At 44.4% G+C, this 24,803-nt stretch overlaps 1 protein-coding gene across 1 annotated transcript in view; it reads left to right on the forward strand.

Annotated features, from left to right (window-relative positions):
- LOC139200347 (CD81 antigen-like) overlaps nt 1–24,803 on the forward strand; it is a 90,712-nt gene that overhangs the window by 17,109 nt on the left and 48,800 nt on the right. The window contains exons 3-6 of the mRNA XM_070829624.1: nt 6,921–7,018; nt 7,543–7,617; nt 9,322–9,441; nt 9,766–9,864. Of these exons, the coding sequence (XP_070685725.1) occupies nt 6,921–7,018; nt 7,543–7,617; nt 9,322–9,441; nt 9,766–9,864 (392 nt within the window). The remainder of the gene's footprint in view (nt 1–6,920; nt 7,019–7,542; nt 7,618–9,321; nt 9,442–9,765; nt 9,865–24,803) is intronic.

Consider the following 24,803-nt stretch of genomic DNA (forward strand, 5'->3'; position numbering starts at 1 on the left):
GCCCGAGCCCCGAGTGAGCATCACTCGGCGAGGACCTATTGGACTTCACCGTATTCTTATTATTAGGGCCCGAGCACCGAGTGGCACACTCGGCGAGGACCCTATTGTTCTTCTACGTATTCTTATTATTAGGGCCCGAGCCCCGAGTGAGCATCACTCGGCGAGGACCTATTGGACTTCACCATATTATTATTATTATTATTATTATTATTATTATTATTATTATTATTAGGGCAGGTAGGCCTCGAAAAAATATGCGACATGGCAAAAAACCAGCCAACCAGGGGGCTCGAAACATAGTTGAAACTGTGTGGATTATTGGGGCCCGAGCACCAAGCGGTGCGAGGACCCTATTGAAACCCGAAGGGGAAAACGAGCAAGGGAGGAAAACGTGCAGGTACCCAAGAACCAAGAGGTGTACGGTCCTCACAGGCCCCGAGCAGGTAGGCCTCGAAAAAATATGTCAAATGAAAAAACCCACGAGACTAGGGGGCCGAAAACATAGTTGAAATTGAAGGAATTATTATTATTAGGGCCCGAGCACCAAGCGGTGCGAGGACCCTATTGAAACCCGAGGGGGAAAACGAGCAAGGGAGGAAAACGGGCCAGAGTCCAAGAACCAAGAGGTGTACGGACCTCATAGCCCCCGAGCAGGTAGGCCTCGAAAAAACAAGTCAAATGCAAAAAAAACCAGGTGACCAGGGGGCTCGAAACATAGTTGAAATTGAAAAGATTATTATTAGGGCCCGAGCACCAAGCGGTGCGAGGACCCTATTGAAACTGCGTGGGGGAAAAACGTGCAAGGGAGGAAAACGGGCCAGTACCCAGAAACCAAGAGGTGTACGGACCTCATAGGCCCCGAGCAGGTAGGCCTCGAAAAAATACGCAACATGGCAAAAAACCAGCCAACCAGGGGGCTCGAAACATAGTTGAAACTGTGTGGATTATTAGGGCCCGAGCACCAAGCGGTGCGAGGACCCTATTGAAACCCGAGGGTGAAAACGAGCAAGGGAGGAAAACGGGCGAGAACCCAAGAACCGAGAGGTGTACGGACCTCACAGGCCCCGAGCAGGTAGGCCTCGGAAAAATACATGGAATGAAAAAAACCAGGTGACCAGGGGGCCGAAAACATAGTTGAAACTGAAGGAATTATTATTATTATTATTATTATTATTATTATTAGGGCCCGAGCACCAAGCGGTGCGAGGACCCTATTGTAACTGTGTGGGGGAAAACGAGCAAGGGAGGAAAACGTGCAAGTACCCAAGAACCAAGAGGTGTACGGACCTCACAGGCCCCGAGCAGGTAGGCCTCGAAAAAATACGTCAAATGAAAAAAACCAGGCGACCAGGGGGCCAGAAACATAGTTGAAACTGAAGGAATTATTATTATTATTCTTCTTCTTCTTCTTCTTTTTATAAACAATGAATCGCTAATTTGGGGGCCTGAACATGCACGAAAACTCACCAAAATTTGCACAAAATTCAGACATGGCGAAAAATTACGTATTTTAAAGGTTTCGCAAATGGCCGTGGCAAAATGGCTCTGTAGCGCCACCTAAACTCAGCCCCGGAACTGCGGTTTATGTACATGTACGAAATTCGGTGGGTTCATGTATCTATTCAGGACGAACAAAAAAGTCTCTTGGAGCGTTGACCTAAACCCAACAGGACGTCGGCCATTTTGAATTAAGTGTCAAAATTTCAGCCATTTATAGGGGTCGTAAATGAGCAAACTAGAAAATTTCCCGCAGAAATTTTAGGCGGGGGCCGCCGTGGTGCGTGCGACGTCCGTATTGCTAAACAGACCTCACTTTGAGCGCCACCACAGATCGCTCAAGACGTGTGAGTGAGTGAGTGAGTGTGTGTCTGAGTGTGAGTGAGTGAGTGAGTGAGTGTGTGTGAGAGAGAGAGAGTGTGTGTGTGTGTGTGTGTGTGTGTGTGTGTGTGTGTGAGTGAGTGAGTGTGTGTGAGTGTGAGTGTGTGTGAGAGTGAGTGTGAGAGAGTGAGTGTGTGAGTGTATGTGAGACAGTTCAATTTGTTCAGTTCAAATCTCTGCTGGTCAAATTTCACCTGATTCCCACCAACTGAGCATGCTCAGTGTCTCTGTGGGGCTCAGAGGTCACTCATCACCTGATGGTTGCTATGGTGATGTTGCCTAATGAGCCACTCTGGGGAGACACAGCTCTTTTCGTGGAGATTTGAGCTGTGATATGCCTCTGAAAATGAGGGTTTTACTTGGGTGTCAGAGCTTTGGCGTGTGAACCATTTGACAGAAGAGGGTCTGCTAAACACGTACGTGTAGTTTTGAGGTCTCTAACTTGTGAAATGAGAGAGCTGGAGCAGGTTAGAAAAGTGGTTGCGTCTGCCTCCCTCCTCAGATTTGAGCTGCCAGTTAACATGGCACTTAATGCGGCAGTTCCTGTCAGTTTCCGTCGCTTGGAGGCTCGTGGGGGCTGCTGCGTGCGTTTCTGTGTGTCCGAAGTCACATCGTTGCGACCGGCCCGAGCAGTCCTACGTTTTTCTGTATAGATAGTGTGTCTGAGTGACACGCTGTGGGCATGAGAGCGAGTTTTTCACAAAATCTTCAGACGATTTTTCTGCTCCTCTCCACTCTAGCGATGAAAAGCGCCAAAACGTGCACTCCAATCTCTGAGAGGAGAGAGGAGTAGGAGAAGCGTCGTGAAATTCTGTCCGGAAGCGGAATAAGAATAAGTCAAATAAACGAGCAGAATAACAATAGTGGGCCTTGCTTGCAAGCGGCCCCCTAACTAGTCCGAGGGGGTTGAAGCTATCGACTTCAAACTCGGTCAGCTAGTAGTAGAAACAATATGAAGGATGAAAATTTATCAAAGGTTTTATATAATCTTGAATGGTTTGCCCGTGGCGAGCTGTCAAAGTTCAGTATTTTGCATAAAGTGTCAAAATTTGATTTGCCATTTTGGGGGTTATAAAAAATCTATCTTGTCCGACACCGTTCATCCGATCAAGCTCAAATTTGACTATGTTGTAGTGGAAGACTTGATGATGAAAAGTTATCAAAGGCAGAGTAGAATATTGAACGGCACGGCGTGGGCGGAGCCTCAAATTTCAGCCTTCGCCACGAAACAGGAAATGGATCATAACTCGGCTGTAGATGATCATATCTGAATGAAAGTTATCACGTTTGATGACAGTCCGGCCCTGAACACATCTGTAGGACAATATTCACCGACACTCATAGCGCCTCCTGGTGGCAACAGGAAACGTCATGTTTTACGCCGTGGCGTCCACAGACGAGACAAATGAGCAGATCTACTTCAAAATACTGTCAGATGATCCTAACGTCTTAGATGAAGCTGTGGAGAAAAATCTGTGACTTTTCATCAATGTGGAGGGGGTCTGGCGTGGCGGCGAAGTTCGACCCTTCGCCATGAAATTTCCATCACCCATAACTCGGTCACACAAGCTCCTATCTTTACCAAATTTCCTGTGTTTAATGGCAATCCGGGTCTGAACAGCTGTGCAGGACAATTTTGAACGATAGTCATAGCGCCACCTATTGGCGGGAGGAAGTGTAACGTTTTACTCTCGAATGATTATCTCCCAGCAGGTTAACCACAGACACCTCAAATTGGGTGAAAACCTTCCCAAGACTTTGATGATGCTACGGTACAAAGGACGTGAGCTTTCGTGAAACGCTGGCCCTGTAGCCACGCCTCCTTCGCCATGAAACTTACGTTTATTGTAAAACTGGTCAAACGTGATTCAAACGTCATCAAACTTGACGCACGCATGAAGAGGCCTAAAATGAATAATCTGATCTGGTTTATGAGTTTGGGTGTGGCAAAATGGCTCAACGGCACCCCCTGCAACATTTCAACAAAGCAGCCCCCGCGCTACGTTTGACCTACAGATATGTGCTTTGGTGAGTATATAGAGAATTAGAAGAGCTACAAAAAAGTCTCTTGGAGCCACATTGTAAAGCCAACAGGAAATTTATTATTTTTAATAAAGTGAAAAATTGAATGGATTTTTGGGTTCGTAAATGGTCTAACTAGTCCAAGGGGGTTTATCAGATCTCCCTCAAACTTGGTGTGTGTGTTACCATAATATTAATGATGAAAAGTTATCAAAAGACTGTGTAGAATCTTAAGGGCGTGGCCGTGGCGTGGCGTTTCGTTTTCAGAGCAAAAAGTTGATGGAAAGTTGATGGACAATGTCCGAATACAGTTTAAACTTCACCAAACCATCTCAAATGTAGTGAAAACATTCCCAAGACTTTGGTGATGCTGTGTTGTGAAGCTCGTGAGCTTTCGTGAAATGCTGTCCCTGTGGCCACGCCTCCTTCGCCATAAAACTGGAGATTGCTGTAAAACGGCCAGGCATGATTCAAACCTCACGAAACTTGCCACACACATCAAGAGGCCTAAAATGAGTAATTTGATCTGGTTTATAGGTTTGGATTTGCTAAAATGGCTCAACGGCGCCACCTACAAAACTTTAACGAAGCAGACCCCGCACACTGTTTCACCTAGATGTTTCAAGTTCACTGTGTATATGGCCAATGCCAAGACCTACAAAAGGGTCTCGTGGGTCCATTTCCTAAAACCAACAGAAGAATTATTATGAATTTTTTAAAATTGTGTCTAAAAAGAGGCTCCAAGCAGGCAAGCTACACCGACCTGAAATGTGGTCATTTTAACCTTTTAAATCCTCTAAGATGCTTCTTTGACAATCTTTCTTCTTCCTGTTTCCCCTATGTGGCGCTAGAGGACAGCCACTAATGATGTCCTATATTCCAGTATATGAAGTGTTGACTACACTGTGAAAATGTCGTGCAAATCAAATGATCATTGCCATAGACGTGTTACTTCCTGTTGCCACCAGGTGGCGCAATGACTGTGGTAAGTAATAGTCATCTAGATGCGTTCAGACCGGGACTCTTATTAAGCGTGACAAGTTTGAAAGAGATTGGATAATGTACACTGAAGTTCTAGCAATTTCCTGTTATGGCGAACAGCGTTGCCATGGTGAGAGCGTGTGACGAAACGTCAACAGCTTCATAACTTTGCATCATCCACATCTTGAGAATGTTTGGTTCAAATTTGAGGTGTCTGTGGATAACCTGCTGAGAGAGAGACTTCCTAGAATAAAACATGCACTTCCTCCCGCCACTAGGTGGCGCTATGACTATGGTTCAAAATTGGCATATACATGTCTTCAGAGCCGGACAGTCATCAAACTGTATACATTTGGATCACACTTGCACCGCTTGGTGCTCGGGCCCTAATAATTCCTTGCATTTCAACTATGTTTTTGGCGCCCTGGTCGCCTGGTTTTTTGCATTTGACATATTTTCTCATCCCCTTCGTGCTCGGGGAGTATGGGGTCCGTACACCTCTTGGTTCTTGGGTTCTGGCCCGTTTTCCTCCCTTGCACGTTTTTCCCCCACGCAGTTACAACTATGTTTTTGGCCCCATGGTCGCCTGGCTTTTTGCATTTGACGTATTTTTTCATCCCCTTCGTGCTCGGGGCGTGTGGGGTCCCTACACCTCTTGGTTCTTGGGTACTTGCACGGTTCCTCCCTTGCATGTTTTTCCCCCACGCAGTTTCAATAGGGTCCTCGCACCGCTTGGTGCTCGGGCCCTAATAATAATAATTCCTTCAATTTCAACTATGTTTTCGGCCCCCTGGTCACCTGGTTTTTTTCATTCCACGTATTTTTCACAGGCCTACCTGCTCAGGGCCTATAAGGTCCGTACACCTCTTGGTTCTTGCGTACTGGCCCATTTTCCTCCCTTGCACGTTTTTCCCCCACGCAGTTTCAATAGGGTCCAAGCCCTAATAATAATTCCTTGCATTTCAACTATGTTTTTGGCCTGTTTTTTTTTTTCATTTCACGTATTTTTTCATCCCCTTCGTGCTCAGGGTGTATGGGGTCCCTACACCTCTTGGTTTTTGGGTACTTGCACGTTTTTCCCCCTCGCATTTCAATAGGGTCCTCGCACCGCTTGGTGCTCGGGCGCTAATTAGAAATTGAAATTAAGAGATTAGAAAGTAAACATAAACAACACGGGAAACAAGAAGTGCTCGATAAACTTAAAGAAAATAGAACCAAGTTAGATGAGATATTGACATATAAGGCAGAGGGTGCCCTCAGGTTCACTGACAGGAAATACTACGAACTGGGAAATAAGGCCAGCTGTTATTATCATTTCAATTACAGAAGGCATTGAAATTAGGGATGGGCCATGATTTTCGAATATTTGAATATTCCCTAAATTATAAAAAAAAATCAAATGGTTTGCACGGCTATCGTCTCGTTTTAAAAAGTATATTTTCCTCTGTTAGTATGCCTGTCAGGAGCGTTGAGATGGAGCCAGCTCTGTAAAGAGGTGGGCACAAACAGTCTCTGATTTTTCTTTGTTTAGGCAGCCTGAGTCCCATTTCATCCAGCTGATCTTCGCGACCGGACATTAGCTAGAAGCAGTACAAAGCTGTGATCCCTGCTCTTTCTCCCCTCCTCTCAAGACGATCACCCCTCCCTCTGTGGCGCTTGGACCAGGTGGACAGAAGATGTTGTGGGCATTAATGAATCAACGTCTGCTTTATTCCAAACTAATTCAAACATGTAATTCTGCCACAAATAATACGTTTCAGCAATAAATGCGGGAAAAAAAATTGCTGATGGTTAAGACAACAATGTAGCGAATTTTGAATGAGCTGCGCCCCCTGCATTTAGCAGCAGCGGAATAGTTCGCTTGAAATATGAAGCTTTGTATAGAAATGACGAAATAACTTCATGTGGACATAGCTGGAATGAGACTTTGTTGGACCTTTAAGTGGTTTCTATTGTTTGCCAGCCCTCTTATTTCTGTTCAGTTACTGTCATGAGTATTAATGAGTGAGTTTATGCTGTCTGTCTGTCTGTCCATCCAGGTGTCCACATCCTGATTGCTGTGGGTGCAGTGATGATGGTGGTCGGCTTCCTCGGCTGCTATGGTGCCATTCAGGAGTCTCAGTGTCTACTGGGAACTGTGAGTCACATGTACAGCTTCCCTGTCAAGTTTTAGACCTCTCGTGGAACCGTGGAGCTGGATTCTCGTTTTGTTTAGGAGGACACTTCAGCATGTGTATGCGCATGCGAGTGACATGATACACACTCCTATCAATGGTTTCACACTATCCCACCGATCAGCAGGTGGTAATAACACACCAAGATATACTTGGAAAGACAGGGATGAAGAGGACTGTCACCTAGTCAACATGGATGTAAACAAATGCAGGATTTTGAATACTTAAAATATCATCTTTGCAAATGTTGTATGAGAAAGGAAATGAATTTGACTGGTGTGTGAGACCTTAAGGATACAAATAATTTCTTTTGTGAGTAATGCTGAATGTTAACAGCTTTTGTTTGCGTACTGTGGACTGTAAACTCCACAGGGCATGTTTAACTTCATAAAACTATTATTTTGTCTTATTAAGCAATCAAGTAAGTAGTAGTAGTAGTAGTTTGACAAATCTTTAACTGGAGATGCTATCTGATGTCTTTCTGCAGTTCTTCGCCTGCCTGGTCATCCTGTTTGCCTGTGAGGTAGCAGCTGGAATCTGGGGATTTATGCACAAAGACACCGTAAGACTGCAAACATGCACTAGAGGTTGAAATAGGCTTGCAACATTGAGCAGGCTATTTGCAAGTTCTTAAATGTGAATTTTTAAATTGTAAGATAATGAAACAAAATTCAACCCTCAAAAAGTCAGGATTTGTTAAAGGTGTTTTCAGATATTCTGGATTATGCCTGAATTTACAGGTTTCTAATCAGATCAGTTTTTCTGGTTTAATACATCTGGTTTGCTTCAGAGATTTGTGTTTTTAATATGTGCAACTGGTATGGAGGTGAACATCCATATGCTTGTCTCCTCGTAGTCTATTAAGTAAGGGATAATATACAGCGAGCTGCTCAAAATTACAAAACCAACCTTGACAGGCTGATGCAGGTCTAGAATCATCCTGGAGGGGTTTGTTTTGCAGTAATGGCCGCCGCTCACTGTACATTATCTCACTTATTGCAACAATTTGACACAAAATACTGACTTAAAACAACTTTATTGATCCAAAAATGATTTTTACATAGAACAGCGCCCAATGTAACGCTCTGTTATATGTCACAAAGGTCTGCTTTACAGGAATACGAGACCGTAGAACTCTGTAATTAATCAGTACAATTGATCAGAATCGAGTATTCAACAATGCTGTCCAAAAATTCCAGATTATGACATCTTGAAGGGCATTATCCCATGTGTACTATGTTCACTTGCCAAAGACAAAAAATATTAAGACCATTAATGGATGTTATCATGCATTTTGCTGTCAACATCTCAAGTGTTTCATAAACATAAACAAGTTTTTCCTTGGTAGCACTAATACGATCCCATAAGGTTCTTACTCAATGAAAATCTTGTTCACTACTTCAGTAAATAGGATGTACCTTCGATACGACTTGGCAATGGAAGATATTTCTAGTCTGCTTAGCTCATAAAACCTTTTGTCTCAGCTATGAGTGGGACGCTAGCAAGTTTCAAAGTCAAAAACTGTTGCTTAAGTAAATGTTATTTGATGATATGCTTAACAATACTAGCTAACTAACCAGCCATGTTGTTGTGCCCAAATCAATATTAAGATTTTCATGGCAGATCATGTGTGTTTACCGAAGAATTATTGCCTCTGTGATACAAAGTCTTATCAAGTTCAGAGGCGCAGTTTACTTCCTGCAGCTTGTGCGTTACAGTCACCATCCTGTGGTGTTAAGGGGAATGAGATGCTGAAGGACTACACTCATTGTTGTAAATAACTTGGCTTGTTACCGTTTTGCAACGAATTGTAAAAAGAGGCTTTGACTGGTTCTTGTTGCCAGCATTACTCATTTAATGTAGCCATGGTGAACAATTTCACCAGAACTGCTTAGTAGGTGTCCCACCCTGTAGCCAATCAGACTTGAGTATTCACCTAGACCATATAAATATATACATAACATTACTATCTGAATCAATATGCAATTCTACTCTTAGCCAAGGTTTTTACCATTGGAGATAATTTCACAAATAATGAATGCTTGAAAATCCAGAAGCTTATTTAACTGCCGTTGACACCCTGAAGGTCTTTCCAACAACCTCAGACTCTTCAAATCATCTGGATGAAAAAATATTACATCCACTATACAGCTACCTTTATAGGAAATATAACTTGGCTATCAGATTATAGGTTAAAATCTTAGATCTTTGAGTCTTTGAAGTTTCTGGAAATGCCATCAGTCAAGCTTCTTTGTTACTGTTTTAGGTGTCAAAGGAGATGATCAATTTCTACGACTCTGTGTACGACAAGGCCATGTCACAAAGCTTCACTGACCAGGACAAGAAAAGGGCTGCTGCTTCTGTGCTCAAGGTCTTCCATGAGACGGTATGAAATATATCTTTTCTATTCATAAAACGTATGTTTAATTAAATGTATGTAAAGGTAACACAAATATACACCATTTAGATACACCAATATACACCTCCAAGATTCATTTGGCAACTATGGCATCATGTTACTAAGAACATGTACTCAGAACAGGTCTACTAAGAGCACATGTACATTTTATTTATTTTAAAATGATTGACCCTAAACCATGTAATAATTACAAAGAACATGTGTACCAAGAACACATTTCCAAATAGTACACTAATAGACTAAGAACACTTTTGCATAATAGGGGATCACAGTGTTGTGTTTGTGTTTCAGCTGAGCTGCTGTGGTAAAGGCCAGGGCTCCACTTTCCTGACACACATTACAGACACACTGGGCCTGACTGACTTCTGCCCCAGTTCTGGAAACACAGTTGTAAGTGTGATTGTCCATCTCAACATTTTATTACCACTTCCATGCATCAATATCTTGGCCAGACTGTGAGGTTGTGTTCACATTGCAGCAGCAGGATAAAACAGTAAATCTTTTTGAGTAGGTTACATTTCAGATCAAATATTAAAGGTAAAACTGACTATGTCCAAATCTAATGAAGCCATTTTTTAAGGAATAGTTCAACAGAGAGAACATTAATACCACGCTCAAATCTGTGAGAAGTTTAAATAACACAAATATCCAGCTGTTTGTTTGATTGATCAATTGAGTAATTGTCTTGTCTTGAGCTTGACAACTAACTTTACCGGGAGATTCCACTCACTCACGTCTCGTTTCATATATCGATTCCTGGTAATTCTCGACAAGAAAGTTGATATTTGAGGTTTTCCCATTATGTCAACCTGTTGCTTTAATGTTCAGTTATACCTTTTTGACTAAATGTCTACTATGAGAAAATTCTGTGGGGTTAGATGCCTGAAAACTTTGAGAAATGAATGGAGTATATCATTGCAACACAGTGTGTAATACATAGAATCACTGTGGGCTGTGTGTTGCCCGAGACATAAGCCAACCAACAGAATCTTAAAACTGATTACTTTCCCTGCATCTTTCCACTCAGACTTGTGCTGCTTACGCTACCAAGTCCAAGCTAAGTGACTGAGATTTCCAGGATTGTTTCTGGGAGTGACGTTTTCCAGTGAATCTAGCCAATCAAAGAAGTGCTGGCCTTTAATCCCACAATCAGTTAATAGAAAAAGTGGATTGATTTTAAAGAAATATATAAGGGTATAGTCATGATAGATTAAATGCAAAGGGCATTAAAGGCTACTGTGAAGTAAAATTAGAAAATAAATGCAATTTGTAATTAAAGCTGCAAGCAGCGTTGGAGGTCCCTCGCACCTTCCTGCACATCGGGGTGTAAGGCGGCTTCGTCCTGTTGCTGGACTCTGACCCTTCCATGCGGTTCAGAATTTTCATGCATTTTGGACAGTGCGTGAAGGAGTTACATGTCACTTCCTGTGTCCCCTATGTGGTGCTAGAGAACAGTCACTAATTACATCCTGTATTCCAGTATATGAAGTGTTGACTACACTGTGAAAATGTCGTGCAAATCAAATGATTTTTGGCACGGAGGAGTTACTTCTTGTTGCCACCAGGTGGCGCAATGACTGTGATCACTAATTGGCATGTAGGTGTCTTCAGGCCGGGACTCTTATTAAGCGTGACAAGTTTGAAAGAGATTGGATAATGTACACTGAAGTTACAGCAATTTCCTGTTCCATGGCGAACAGCGTTGCCATGGTGACAGCATCTGACAAAACGTCAAGAGCTTCATAACTTTGCATCATCCATGTATTGGGAATGTTTGGATGAAATTTGAGGTGTCTGTGGTTAACCTGCTGAGAGAGAGACGTCCGAGAAAAAAACTTGCACTTTCTCCCGCCACTAGGTGGCGCTATGACTATGGTTCAAAATGGGCATGTACATGTCTTCAGAGCCGGACAGTCATCAAACTGTATAAATTTGGTGAAGATAGGACCTTGTACAGTGGGGTTACAGCACTTTAAAAGCTCATGGCGAAGGAAAATTTATTATCAAAATCGCCTGGTCGTCACGGCAACAGCTTTTGACGGAGACTCACGGAGACCCTCGCACCGCTTGGTGCTCGGGCCCTAATTAAAGCTGCAAGCAGCGTTGGAGGGCCCTCGCACCTCCGCGCGCGTTGGGGCGTGCGGCGGCTCCGTCCCGCCGCCGGACTCCGACCCTTCCACGCGGCTCAGAACGTTCGTGTAGTTTGGACAGCGCGTGAAGGACTTACACGTCACTTCCCGCGTCCCCTATGTTGCGCTAGGAAACGGCCGCTAATGACGTCCTGTATTCCAGTATACGAAGTGTTGACTACACTGTGAAGGTCTTGAGGCTTTTCAGACAAAACATGAGAAGTGTGAAACACACTGGAGAATCTACAGTGAACTTGGAAGAGCTTTCGGTGCCATGGCGGTACACTGAACTTTGACAACTCGCCACGGGCAAACCGTTAAAGATTATATAAAGCTTTTGATAACTTTTCATCCTTGATATTGTTTCTACCAGCTGACTGAGTTTGAAGTCAATCGCTTCAATCCCCTTGGACTAGTTCGCTCATTTACGACCCCTATAAATGGCTGAAATTTTGACACTTAATTCAAAATGGCCGACTTCCTGTTGGGTTTAGGTCAATGCTCCAAGAGGCTTTTTTGTAGGTCCTATCGTCGCGCATAAGTATACCGAATTTGGTAGATGTAGGTAAAACGTAGACCGGGGGCTAGTTCGTCAAAGTTTTGTAGGGGGCGCCATAGAGCCATTTTGGCCCACCCAAACCTGTTAACCAAATAAGATTATTAATTTTAGGCCTCCTGACGTGTATGCCAAATTTGGTGAGTCTGCACGTATGCGTAAGTGTGGAAATTAAATTCGTGTTTCATGGCGAACAGGGCGTCGCCATGGCGACAGCGTTTGGCAAAACCTCAAGCCCTTCATAACTTTGCATCAACCACATCTTCAGAATGTTTGGCTCAAATTTGAGGTGTCTGCGGTTAACCTGCTGAGAGAGAGATGTCCGAGAAAGAAGACGTGTACCTCCTCCCGCCAGTAGGTGGCGCTATGACTATGGTTCAAAATGGCCACGTACATGTCTTCAGAGCCGGACAGTCATCAAACTGTATGAATTTGATGAAGATAGGACCTTGTACAGTGGAGTTACAGCACTTTTAATTCTGATGGCGAAAAAAAAATTTCACTCGACAGTGTCTGCGTCGCCACGGCAACAGCTTTTGACAGAGACTCACGTCGTTCGCTCCAGACCAACATCAACATCTTCTGGCTTTCCTGACCAAATTTGAAGTGGATCAGATCAACTGACTGGTCTTGAGCCATCGTAGCGTAAAACATAAATTTTCCTGTCACCACCAGGTGGCGCTGTGACTTAGAATGAACATTGACATGTAGACGTGTTCAGGGCGGGACTCTCATCAGACATGTGAAGTTTGGTGCATATTGGATCACGTGCAGTCAAGTTATTAACAACTTCCTGTTTGACGGCGAGGCACAGAATTTTGAGAGCTCGCCACGTCCAAACCGTTAAAGATTATACCAAACCTTTAATAACTTTTCATCCTTGATATTGTTTCCACCAGCTGACCAAGTTTGAAGTCGATGGCTTCAACCCCCTCAGACTAGTTCGTTCATTTACGACCCCTACTTATTGCCATAAAATCCAAAATGGCCGACTTCCTGTTGGGTTTAGGACATACCTCCAAGAGACTTTTTTGTTCGTGTAGAAGAAATACATGAACCCACCAAATGTCATACAGATTTTTAAAACGCAGTTCCGGGGCTCGAGGTTTGAGGGCGCTATAGAGCCATTTTGCCACGCCCGTTTGTAAGACACCTAAAATATCAAATTTTTCGCCAAGACTGATGCGTGTGCAAATTTTCCTGACTTTTCGTGCATGTTCAGGCCCTCAAATTTGCGTTTGTTTTGGCACCAGAATAATAATAATAATAATAATAATAATAATAATAATAATAATAATAATAATAATCCACACAGTTTCAACTATGTTTTCAGCCCCCTGGTCACCTGTTTTTTTCCATTCCACGTATTTTTCCCAGGCCTACCTGCTCAGGGCCTATGAGGTCCGTACACCTATTGGTTCTTGGGTACTTGCACGTTTCCTCCCTTGCTCGTTTTTCCCCCACGCAGTTTCAATAGGGTCCTCGCACCGCTTGGTGCTCGGGCCCTAATTAAAGCTGCAAGCAGCGTTGGAGGGCCCTCGCACCTCCGTCCCATCGCCGGACTCCGACCCTTCCACGCGACTCAGAACGTTCATGTAGTTTGGACAGCGCGTGAAGGACTTGCACGTCACTTCCCGCGTCCCCTATGTTGCGCCAGAAAACGCCCGCTAATGACGTCCTATATTCCAGTATATGAAGTGTTGACTACACTGTGAAGGTCTTGAGGCTTCTCAGACAAAACATGAGAAGTGTGAAACACACTGGATAATCTACAGTGAACTTAGAAGAACTTTCGGTGCCATGGCGGGACACTGAACTTTGAAAGCTCGCCACGCCCAAACCGTAAAAGATTATATAAAGCTTTTGATAACTTTTCATCTTGAATAGTGTTTCCACCAGCTGACCGAGTTTGAAGTCGATCGCTTCGACACCCTCGGACTAGTTCGCTCATTTACGACCCCTATAAATGGCTGAAATTTTGACACTTAATTCAAAATGGTCGACTTCCTGTTGGGTTTAGGTCAATGCTCCAAGAGGCTTTTTTGCAGGTCCGATCGTCCTGCATAAGCATCCCGAATTTGGTAGATGTAGGTAAAACGTAGCCCGGGGGCTAGTTCGTCAAAGTTTTGTAGGGGGCGCCGTAGAGCCATTTTGGCCCACCCAAACCTGTTAACCCAATAAGATTATTCATTTTAGGCCTCCTGACGTGTATGCCAAATTTGGTGACACTGCACGTATGCGTAAGTGTGGAAATTAAATTCGTGTTTCATGGCGAACAGGGCGTCGCCATGGCGACAGCGTTTGGCAAAACCTCAAGCCCTTCATAACTTTGCATCAACCACATCTTCAGAATGTTTGGCTCAAATTTGAGGTGTCTGCGGTTAACCTGCTGAGAGAGAGACGTGCGAGAAAGAAGACATGTACCTCCTCACGCCAGTAGGTGGCGCTATGACTATGGTTCAAAATGGCCACATACATGTCTTCAGAGCTGGACAGTCATCAAACTGTATGAATTTGGTGAAGATAGGACCTTGTACAGTGGAGTTACAGCACTTTTAATTCTGATGGCGAAAATAAAATTTCACTTGACAGTGTCTGCGTCGCCACAGCAACAGCTTTTGACGGAGACTCACGGCGTTCGCTCCAGACCAACATCAACATCTTCTGGCTTTCCTGACCAAATTTGAAGTGGATCTGATCAACTGGCTGGTCTTGAGCCATAATAGCGTAAAACATAATGTTTCCCGTCACCACCAGGTGGCGCTGTGACTTAGAATGAATATTGACATGTACACCTGTTCGGGGCGGGACTCTCATCAGACATGTGAAGTTTGGTGCATATTGGATCACGTGCAGTCAAGTTATTAACAACTTCCTGTTTGACGGCAAGGCTCAGAATTTTGAGAGCTCACCACGCCCAAACCGTTAAAGATTATACAAAACCTTTGATAACTTTTCATCCTTGATATTGTTTCTATCACCTGACCAAGTTTGAAGTTGATAGCTTCAACCACCTCGGACGAGTTCGTTCATTTACGACCCCTACTTTTCGCCATAAAATCCAAAATGGCTGACTTCCTGTTGGTTTTAAGGCATACCTCCAAGAGACTTTTCTATGCGTCTTGAAACCATACATATACCCTACAACTTTCGTACATGTACATTATACGCAGTTCCGGGGCTGAGTTTTGGTGGCGCTATAGAGCCATTTTTTCACGCCCGTTTACGAAACCCATGAAATACGAAAATTTTTGATGTGCTTGAATTTTGTGCAAATTTTCCTGAGTTTTCGTGCATGTTCAGGCACCCAAATTAGCCTTTGTAAATACACAAGAAAAATAATAATAATAATAATAATAATAATAATAATAATAATTCCTTCAGTTTCAACTATGTTTTCGGCCCCCTGGTCACCTGGTTTTTTCCATTTGACATATTTTTCCGAGGCCTACCTGCTCGAGGACTGTGAGGTCCGTACACCTCTCGGTTCTTGGGTTCTCGCCCGTTTTCCTCCCTTGCACGTTTTCCCCCTCGGGTTTCAATAGGGTCCTCGCACCGCTTGGTGCTCGGGCCCTAATTAAAGCTGCAAGCAGCGTTGGAGGGCCCTCGCACCTCTGTGTGCGTCGGGGCGTGCGGAGACTCCGCCCCTTCCACGCGGCTCAGAACGTTCATGTAGTTTGGAAAGCGCGTGAAGGACTTACACGTCACTTCCCGCATCCCCTATGTTGCCCTAGAAAACGGCCGCTAATGACGTCCTATATTCCAGTATATGAAGTGTTGACTACACTGTGAAGGTCTTGAGGCTTTTGTGACTAAACAGGAGAAGTGTGAAACACACTGGGTAACCTACAGTGAACTTGGAAGAACTTTCGGTGCCATGGCGAGACACAGAACTTTGACAGCTCGCCACGCCCAAACCGTTAAAGATAATATAAAGCTTTTGATGAACTTTTCATCTTTAATATTTGTCCTGCCAGCTGACCAAGTTTGAAGTCAATCGCTTCAATCACCTCGGAGTAGTTCGCTCATTTACGACCCCTATAAACCGCTGAAATTTTGATAGTTAATTCATGTTACTTTCTGTTGCCACAAGGTGGCGCTGTGACTTAGAATGAATATTGATATGTAGACGTGTTCAGGGCAAGACTCTCATCAGACATGTGAAGTTTAGTGCATATTGGATCACGTACAGTCAAGTTATTAACAACTTCCTGTTTGACGGTGAGGCACCGAATTTTGAGAGCTCGCCACGCCCAAACCGTTAAAGATTACAGAAAGCCTTTGATAACTTTTCATCCTTGAGATTGTTTCTACCAGCTGACCAAGTTTGAAGTCGATGGCTTCAACCCCCTCGGACTAGTTCATTCATTTACGACCCCTATTTATCGCAGCAATTTTGACACTTAATTCAAAATGGCCGACTTCCTGTTGGGTTTAGGTCAATGCTCCAAGAGGCTTTTCTGTAGGTCCTATCGTCCCGCATAACTATACCGAATTTGGTAGATGTAGGTGAAACGTAGCTCGGGGGCTAGTTCATCAAAGTGTTGTAGGGGGCGCCGTAGAGCCATTTTGGCCCACCCAAATGTGTTAACCCAATAAGATGATTCATTTTAGGCCTCCTAACGTGTATGCCAAATTTGGTGAGTCTGCATGTATGCGTAAGTGTGGAAATCAAACTCGTGTTTCATGGCGAACAGGGCGTCGCCACGTCAACAGCGTTTGGCAAAAACTCAAGGGCCCCATAAGTTTGCATCAACCACATCTTGAGAATGTTTGGCTCAAATTTGAGGTGTCTGCAATTAACCTGCTGAGAGAGAGATGTCCAAGAAAGAAGACATGTACCTCCTCCCGCCAGTAGGTGGCGCTATGACTATGGTTCAAAATGGCCACGTACATGTCTTCAGAGCCGGACAGTCATCAAACTGTATGAATTTGGTGAAGATAGGACCTTGTACAGTTGAGTTACAGCACTTTTAATTCTGATGGCGAAAAAAAAATTTCACTCGACAGTGTCTGCGTCGCCATGGCAACAGCTTTTGACAGAGACTCACGTCGTTCGCTCCAGACCAACATCAACATCTTCTGGCTTTCCTGACCAAATTTGAAGTGGATCAGATCAACTGACTGGTCTTGAGCCATCGTAGCGTAAAACATAAATTTTCCTGTCACCACCAGGTGGCGCTGTGACTTAGAATGAACATTGACATGTAGACGTGTTCAGGGCGGGACTCTCATCAGACATGTGAAGTTTGGTGCATATTGGATCACGTGCAGTCAAGTTATTAACAACTTCCTGTTTGACGGCGAGGCACAAAATTTTGAGAGCTCGCCACGTCCAAACCGTTAAAGATTATACCAAACCTTTAATAACTTTTCATCCTTGATATTGTTTCCACCAGCTGACCAAGTTTGAAGTCGATGGCTTCAACCCCCTCAGACTAGTTCGTTCATTTACGACCCCTACTTATTGCCATAAAATCCAAAATGGCCGACTTCCTGTTGGGTTTAGGACATACCTCCAAGAGACTTTTTTGTTCGTGTAGAAGAAATACATGAACCCACCAAATGTCATACAGATTTTTAAAACGCAGTTCCGGGGCTCGAGGTTTGAGGGCGCTATAGAGCCATTTTGCCACGCCCGTTTGTAAGACACCTAAAATATCAAATTTTTCGCCAAGACTGATGCGTGTGCAAATTTTCCTGACTTTTCGTGCATGTTCAGGCCCTCAAATTTGCATTTGTTTTGGCACCAGAAGAATAATAATAATAATAATTAAAGCTGCAAGCAGCGTTGGAGGGCCCTCGCACCTCCGCGCTCGTCGGGGGGTGCGGCGGCTCCGTCCCGCCGCCGGACTCCGACCCTTCCACGCGGCTCAGAACGTGCGTGTAGTTTGGACAGCGCGTGAAGGAGTTACACGTCACTTCCCGCGTCCCGTATGTTGCGCTAGAAAACGGCCACTAATGATGTCCTGTATTCCAGTATATGAAGTGTTGACTACACTGTGAAGGTCTTGAGGCTTTTCAGAGAAAACATGAGAAGTGTGAAACACACTGGAGAATCTACAGTCAACTTAGAAGAACTTTCGGTGCCATGGCGGGACACTGAACTTTGACAGCACGCCACGCCCAAACCGTAAAAGATTATATAAAGCTTTTGATAACTTTTCATCTTGAATAGTGTTTCCACCAGCTGACCGAGTTTGAAGTCGATCGCTTCGACCCCCTCGGACTAGTTCGCTCATTTACGACCCCTATAAATGGCTGAAATTTTGACACTTAATTCAAAATGGTCGACTTCCTGTTGGGTTTAGGTCAATGCTCCAAGAGGCTTTTTTGCAGGTCCGATCGTCCCGCATAAGCATCCCGAATTTGGTAGATGTAGGTAAAACGTAGCCCGGGGGCTAGTTCGTCAAAGTTTTGTAGGGGGCGCCGTAGAGCCATTTTGGCCCACCCAAACCTGTTAACCCAATAAGATTATTCATTTTAGGCCTCCTGACGTGTATGCCAAATTTGGTGAGTGTGCACGTATGCGTAAGTGTGGAAATTAAATTCGTGTTTCATGGCGAACAGGGCGTCGCCATGGCGACAGCGTTTGGCAAAACCTCAAGCCCTTCATAACTTTGCATCAACCACATCTTCAGAATGTTTGGCTCAAATTTGAGGTGTCTGCGGTTAACCTGCTGAGAGAGAGACGTGCGAGAAAGAAGACATGTACCTCCTCACGCCAGTAGGTGGCGCTATGACTATGGTTCAAAATGGCCACATACATGTCTTCAGAGCTGGACAGTCATCAAACTGTATGAATTTGGTGAAGATAGGACCTTGTACAGTGGAGTTACAGCACTTTTAATTCTGATGGCGAAAATAAAATTTCACTTGACAGTGTCTGCGTCGCCACAGCAACAGCTTTTGACGGAGACTCACGGCGTTCGCTCCAGACCAACATCAACATCTTCTGGCTTTCCTGACCAAATTTGAAGTGGATCCGATCAACTGGCTGGTCTTGAGCCATAATAGCGTAAAACATAATGTTTCCCGTCACCACCAGGTGGCGCTGTGACTTAGAATGAATATTGACACGTACACCTGTTCGGGGCGGGACTCTCATCAGACATGTGAAGTTTGGTGCATATTGGATCACGTGCAGTCAAGTTATTAACAACTTCCTGTTTGACGGCAAGGCTCAGAATTTTGAGAGCTCACCACGCCCAAACCGTTAAAGATTATACAAAACCTTTGATAACTTTTCATCCTTGATATTGTTTCTATCACCTGACCAAGTTTGAAGTTGATAGCTTCAACCACCTCGGACGAGTTCGTTCATTTACGACCCCTACTTTTCGCCATAAAATCCAAAATGGCTGACTTCCTGTTGGTTTTAAGGCATACCTCCAAGAGACTTTTCTATGCGTCTTGAAACCATACATATACCCTACAACTTTCGTACATGTACATTATACGCAGTTCCGGGGCTGAGTTTTGGTGGCGCTATAGAGCCATTTTTTCACGCCCGTTTACGAAACCCATGAAATACGAAAATTTTTGATGTGCTTGAATTTTGTGCAAATTTTCCTGAGTTTTCGTGCATGTTCAGGCACCCAAATTAGCCTTTGTAAATACACAAGAAAAATAATAATAATAATAATAATAATAATAATAATAATTCCTTCAGTTTCAACTATGTTTTCGGCTCCCTGGTCACCTGGTTTTTTCCATTTGACATATTTTTCCGAGGCCTACCTGCTCGAGGACTGTGAGGTCCGTACACCTCTCGGTTCTTGGGTTCTCGCCCGTTTTCCTCCCTTGCACGTTTTCCCCCTCGGGTTTCAATAGGGTCCTCGCACCGCTTGGTGCTCGGGCCCTAATTAAAGCTGCAAGCAGCGTTGAAGGGCCCTCGCACCTCCGCGCGCGTCGGGGCGTGCGGCGGCCCCGTCTTGTGTTGGACTCCGACCCTTCCATGCGCTTTTAGAACGTTCATGTAGTTTGGACAGCGCGTGAAGGACTTACACGTCACTTCCTGCGTCCTCTATGTGGCGCTAGAGAACAGTCACTAATCACATCCTGTATTCCAGTATATGAAGTGTTGACTACACTGTGAAAATTTCATGCAAATCAAATGATCATTGCCATAGACGTGCTACTTCCTGTTGCCACCAGGTGGCGCAATGACTGTGGTCACTAATTGGCATCTAGATGTCTTCAGGCCGGGACTCTTATTAAGCGTGACAAGTTTGAAAGAGATTGGATAATGTACACTGAAGTTACAGCAATTTCCTGTTCCATGGCGAACAGCGTTGCCATGGTGACAGCGTCTGACAAAACGTCAAGAGCTTCATAACTTTGCATCATCCATGTAGTGGGAATGTTTGGATCAAATTTGAGGTGTCTGTGATCAACCTGCAGAGAGAGAAACGTCTGAGAATAAAACATGCACTTCCTCTTGCCACTAGGTGGCACTATGACTTTGAATGAATATTAACATGTAGACGTCTTCAGGGCGGAACTCTCATCAAACATGTCAAGATTGGTGCTGATTGGATCACGTACAGTCAAGTAATTAACAATTTCCTGTTTGATGACGAGTCATGGCGAGACACTGAACTTTACCAGCTCGCCACGCCCAAACCGTTAAAGATTATATCAAACCTTTGATAACTTTTCATCCTTGATATTGTTTGTACCAGCTGACCAAGTTTGAAGTCGATCGCTTGAACCCCCTCGGAGTAGTTTGTTCATTTACGTCCCCTGTAAATCGCCAAAAATGTGTGAAAAATCCAATATGGCCGACGTCCTGTTGGGTTTTGGTCAATGCTCCAAGAGGCTTTTTTGTAGGTCCTATGGTCCCGCATATGTATACCGAATTTGGTACATGTAGGTAAAACGTAGACCGGGGGCTAGTTCGTCAAAGTTTTGTAGGGGGCGCCATAGAGCCATTTTGGCCCACCGAAACCCGTGAACTAAATAAGATTACTCATTTTAGGCCTCCTGACGTGCATGCCAAATTTGGTGAGTGTGCACGCATGCATAAGCTTCGAAATTACGTTCGATTTTCATGGCGAACAAGGCGTCGCCACGGTGACAGCGTTTGGCAAAACCTCAAGCCCTTCATAACTTTGCATCAACCACGTCTTGAGAATGTTTGGCTAAAATTTGAAGTGTCTGTGGTTAACCTGCTGAGAGAGAGACGTCCGAGAAAGAAGACATGTACCTCCTCTAGCCAGTAGGTGGCGCTATGACTATGGTTCAAAATGGCCACGTACATGTCTTCAGAGCCGGACAGTCATCAAACTGTATGAATTTGGTGAAGATAGGACCTTGTACAGTGGAGTTACAGCACTTTCAATTTTGATGGCGTAAAAAAAATTTCAATCGACAGTGTCTGCGTCGCCACGGCAACAGCTTTTGACGGAGACTCACGGCGTTCGCTCCAGACCAACACCAACATCTTCTGGCTTTCCTGACCAAATTTGAAGTGGATCCGATCAACTGGCTGGTCTTGAGCCATCATAGCGTAAAACATAAAGTTTCCTGTCACCACCAGGTGGCGCTGTGACTTAGAATGAATATTGACACGTAGACGTGTTCGGGGCGGGACTCTCATCAGACATGTCAAGTTTGGTGCTGATTGGATCACGTACAGTCAAGTTATTAACAATTTCCTGTTTGATGGCGAGTCATGGCGAGACACTGAACTTTGCCAGCTCGCCACGCCCAAACCGTTAAAGTAATAACAAGACTTTTAATAACTTTTCATCATTGATGCCTTCTCTACCAGCTGACCAAGTTTGAAGTCGATCGCTTGAACCCCCTCGGACTAGTTCGTTCATTTACGTCCCCTGTAAATCGCCAAAAATGCGTGAAAAATCCAATATGGCTGACTTCCTGTTGGGTTTAGGTCATCGCTCCAAGAGACTTTTTTGTTCGTCCTGAAGAGATACACGAACCCACAGAATTTGGTACATGTACATAAAACGCAGTTCCGGGGCTGAGTTTAGGTGGCGCTACAGAGCCATTTTGCCACGGCCATTTGCGAAACCTTTAAAATACGTAATTTTTCGCCATGTCTGAATTTTGTGCAAATTTTGGTGAGTTTTCGTGCATGTTCAGGCCCCCAAATTAGCGATTCATTGTGGATAAAAAGAAGAATAATAATAATAATAATAATAATAATAATTCCTTCAGTTTCAACTATGTTTTTGGCCCCCTGGTCGGCTGGTTTTTTTCATTTGACGTATTTTTTCGAGGCCTACCTGCTCGGGGCCTGTGAGGTCCGTACACCTCTTGGTTCTTGGGTACTTGCACGTTTTCCTCCCTTGCTCGTTTTCCCCCACACAGTTACAATAGGGTCCTCGCACCGCTTGGTGCTCGGGCCCTAATAATTCCTTCAGTTTCAACTATGTTTTCGGCCCCCTGGTCGGCTGGTTTTTTTCATTTGACGTATTTTTTCGAGGCCTACCTGCTCGGGGCCTGTGAGGTCCGTACACCTCTTGGTTCTTGGGTACTTGCACGTTTTCCTCCCTTGCTCGTTTTCCCCCACACAGTTACAATAGGGTCCTCGCACCGCTTGGTGCTCGGGCCCTAATTAAAGCTGCAAGCAGCGTTGGAGGGCCCTCGCACCTCCGTCCCATCGCCGGACTCCGACCCTTCCACGCGACTCAGAACGTTCATGTAGTTTGGACAGCGCGTGAAGGACTTGCACGTCACTTCCCGCGTCCCCTATGTTGCGCCAGAAAACGCCCGCTAATGACGTCCTATATTCCAGTATATGAAGTGTTGACTACACTGTGAAGGTCTTGAGGCTTCTCAGACAAAACATGAGAAGTGTGAAACACACTGGATAATCTACAGTGAACTTAGAAGAACTTTCGGTGCCATGGCGGGACACTGAACTTTGAAAGCTCGCCACGCCCAAACCGTAAAAGATTATATAAAGCTTTTGATAACTTTTCATCTTGAATAGTGTTTCCACCAGCTGACCGAGTTTGAAGTCGATCGCTTCGACACCCTCGGACTAGTTCGCTCATTTACGACCCCTATAAATGGCTGAAATTTTGACACTTAATTCAAAATGGTCGACTTCCTGTTGGGTTTAGGTCAATGCTCCAAGAGGCTTTTTTGCAGGTCCGATCGTCCTGCATAAGCATCCCGAATTTGGTAGATGTAGGTAAAACGTAGCCCGGGGGCTAGTTCGTCAAAGTTTTGTAGGGGGCGCCGTAGAGCCATTTTGGCCCACCCAAACCTGTTAACCCAATAAGATTATTCATTTTAGGCCTCCTGACGTGTATGCCAAATTTGGTGACACTGCACGTATGCGTAAGTGTGGAAATTAAATTCGTGTTTCATGGCGAACAGGGCGTCGCCATGGCGACAGCGTTTGGCAAAACCTCAAGCCCTTCATAACTTTGCATCAACCACATCTTCAGAATGTTTGGCTCAAATTTGAGGTGTCTGCGGTTAACCTGCTGAGAGAGAGACGTGCGAGAAAGAAGACATGTACCTCCTCACGCCAGTAGGTGGCGCTATGACTATGGTTCAAAATGGCCACATACATGTCTTCAGAGCTGGACAGTCATCAAACTGTATGAATTTGGTGAAGATAGGACCTTGTACAGTGGAGTTACAGCACTTTTAATTCTGATGGCGAAAATAAAATTTCACTTGACAGTGTCTGCGTCGCCACAGCAACAGCTTTTGACGGAGACTCACGGCGTTCGCTCCAGACCAACATCAACATCTTCTGGCTTTCCTGACCAAATTTGAAGTGGATCCGATCAACTGGCTGGTCTTGAGCCATAATAGCGTAAAACATAATGTTTCCCGTCACCACCAGGTGGCGCTGTGACTTAGAATGAATATTGACATGTACACCTGTTCGGGGCGGGACTCTCATCAGACATGTGAAGTTTGGTGCATATTGGATCACGTGCAGTCAAGTTATTAACAACTTCCTGTTTGACGGCAAGGCTCAGAATTTTGAGAGCTCACCACGCCCAAACCGTTAAAGATTATACAAAACCTTTGATAACTTTTCATCCTTGATATTGTTTCTATCACCTGACCAAGTTTGAAGTTGATAGCTTCAACCACCTCGGACGAGTTCGTTCATTTACGACCCCTACTTTTCGCCATAAAATCCAAAATGGCTGACTTCCTGTTGGTTTTAAGGCATACCTCCAAGAGACTTTTCTATGCGTCTTGAAACCATACATATACCCTACAACTTTCGTACATGTACATTATACGCAGTTCCGGGGCTGAGTTTTGGTGGCGCTATAGAGCCATTTTTTCACGCCCGTTTACGAAACCCATGAAATACGAAAATTTTTGATGTGCTTGAATTTTGTGCAAATTTTCCTGAGTTTTCGTGCATGTTCAGGCACCCAAATTAGCCTTTGTAAATACACAAGAAAAATAATAATAATAATAATAATAATAATAATAATAATAATAATTCCTTCAGTTTCAACTATGTTTTCGGCCCCCTGGTCACCTGGTTTTTTCCATTTGACATATTTTTCCGAGGCCTACCTGCTCGAGGACTGTGAGGTCCGTACACCTCTCGGTTCTTGGGTTCTCGCCCGTTTTCCTCCCTTGCACGTTTTCCCCCTCGGGTTTCAATAGGGTCCTCGCACCGCTTGGTGCTC

This window comes from Pempheris klunzingeri, chromosome 1, assembly GCF_042242105.1.
Source record: "Pempheris klunzingeri isolate RE-2024b chromosome 1, fPemKlu1.hap1, whole genome shotgun sequence".
Taxonomy (NCBI): Eukaryota; Metazoa; Chordata; class Actinopteri; order Acropomatiformes; family Pempheridae; genus Pempheris; species Pempheris klunzingeri.